The 1,637-nt window shown below is 61.5% G+C and overlaps 1 protein-coding gene across 1 annotated transcript in view; it reads right to left on the bottom strand.

The window, feature by feature from the left end:
- The window catches only part of RNF207 (ring finger protein 207), a 14,514-nt gene that overhangs the window by 2,430 nt on the left and 10,447 nt on the right, over positions 1–1,637 (bottom strand). The window contains exons 8-11 of the mRNA XM_014546194.1: positions 1,399–1,624; positions 1,051–1,236; positions 724–775; positions 283–400 (exon numbers count right to left, since the gene is read on the bottom strand). Coding sequence (XP_014401680.1) covers positions 283–400; positions 724–775; positions 1,051–1,236; positions 1,399–1,624 — 582 coding nt within the window. The remainder of the gene's footprint in view (positions 1–282; positions 401–723; positions 776–1,050; positions 1,237–1,398; positions 1,625–1,637) is intronic.

The raw sequence follows: 1,637 nt of genomic DNA, 5'->3' as shown, positions 1-1,637 counted from the left end.
AAAGTGAACGAGTGAGACACGTGATGCTGGGCTGATGTTGTGGCGTTCACTGTGACGTTCGCTGCGCCAACTAGCGGTGGGGTATCTGAAGCTGGCTTGTAACCCGAATTTTAGCTCGCAACTCAAAGCAAAAAATCGGCCGAGAGACGGCTCGTATCTCGAAAAACTCGTTAGTCAGGATACTTGTAAGTCAAGGCCCTACTGTATGTGACACCTTCCCCACACATTCTGAAGAGTCTGGGCTCCCCTGAGTACACCGCCCCCCCCCCAGCCCGGTCTCACCTGGGCTCCAGCCGCTCCTTCACCTTGGCAATCGAGCGGACGTAGGGAGTGATCTGCTTGGTGATGGTGGTCAGGCAGGCATTCTCCTGCTTCAGCTGGAGGAGGTCATGGAGCTGGGCTGAGGGGCCAAGGCCAGAGTGTTGGGTCTTATTGGCTTGAGATTCTTACCCCCCAGTTTCACGCCATCAGCATATCCCAACTAGTCCCCCCATCACTTCTTTCTCTAAAGAGTGGAGTGAGACTCGAGAGGGCCTTCTACTCACTGAGTTCTGGCCCCAGATGCGTCGTGTTGGGGCCAGTTAGCGGCTGTGAGGCAAAGTCAAGGGCTAAGGGAAGAGCATGGGGCTGCTTGGATCTGGTTAGTGGGTGACTGCCTTCCTGCCTCACTGGCACACGGGTTAGCTCCAGGACAGGGGTGCGCCCAGCAGGGCTGCCTGGGACCTTCATAAATCTCCTGCTCATCAGCCACCCGCTGGTAGGACTCCTCCCACATCTGAAAGAGAAAGTAGGGTGGACATGCGTGTGGTGTGAGTTGGGATGTCCGTTGGTGGGTTGGTGGCATTTCTGTCCTCTAGCTACTCAGAGCCGCAGGCACCCGCAGCCAGTCCATGTGGTTCCAGGCAGCAAAGACCCAGGTTCCAGAGCCTGCCACACCAGGCCTCCCGGGGCACCAGCCAATGCCCTCTTTCTCCCCCTTCCTGTCTGGGGGTGGCCCCTGTGCATGCTGAGGGGTGAGCTGCCGGGGAGCTAGGTCCTGGAAGGGGGTACCTCCTGGAAGGCTGCTCTCATCCCCTCCACGGAGGCGTACTCCGAGCCGATCTGCGCGTCCACCTGCAGGGCCTTGCGGAGAATGTCTGCCATGATCTCCGCCTTGATGAGCGAGTGGTGCTTGGTGAGGTCCCGGTGCAACTCCTGGACCTGGTCCTTCAGGCTCTGCATCTCCGCCTGCAGGTGCTGCCGGGAGATCCCATGAGCGCCTGGGGCTCTGCAGGCTTGTCTCCTCGGGGTCTCAGAGGAGAGCTGGCTTCCAGGGTGGCTGGGCCTCGATGTGGGCCCTGCGCCTCCGTGAGGAAGGGGTGGGCCTTTCCCGCCCACAGGTCCCCCAGGCCCGCTCACCCGGTAGGAGTCCTCGTAGTGGCGGCAGTGCTCCGCGAAGGGCGTGTCCTCGCCCTCCGCCAGCAGCACCTTGGTGCCGATGGACCGGTGCAGCGTGGGCTTCTGGACCGGTGACCCCAACATCTTCCCCACCGGGGAAGGGCAGCTGGGCCCCAGCACCTTGGGGCCTGAGACCCCTGCCAACCTGGGAGAGAACCAGAGCGGATGCAGATGGGGGGTGGGAGAGTGGGAGGGTGGGA

Source organism: Myotis brandtii, unplaced genomic scaffold (assembly GCF_000412655.1).
Source record: "Myotis brandtii unplaced genomic scaffold, ASM41265v1 scaffold434, whole genome shotgun sequence".
Taxonomy (NCBI): domain Eukaryota; kingdom Metazoa; phylum Chordata; class Mammalia; order Chiroptera; family Vespertilionidae; genus Myotis; species Myotis brandtii.
Note: the sequence above shows the minus strand (reverse complement) of the source record. Positions and strands in the feature narration are given on the sequence as shown.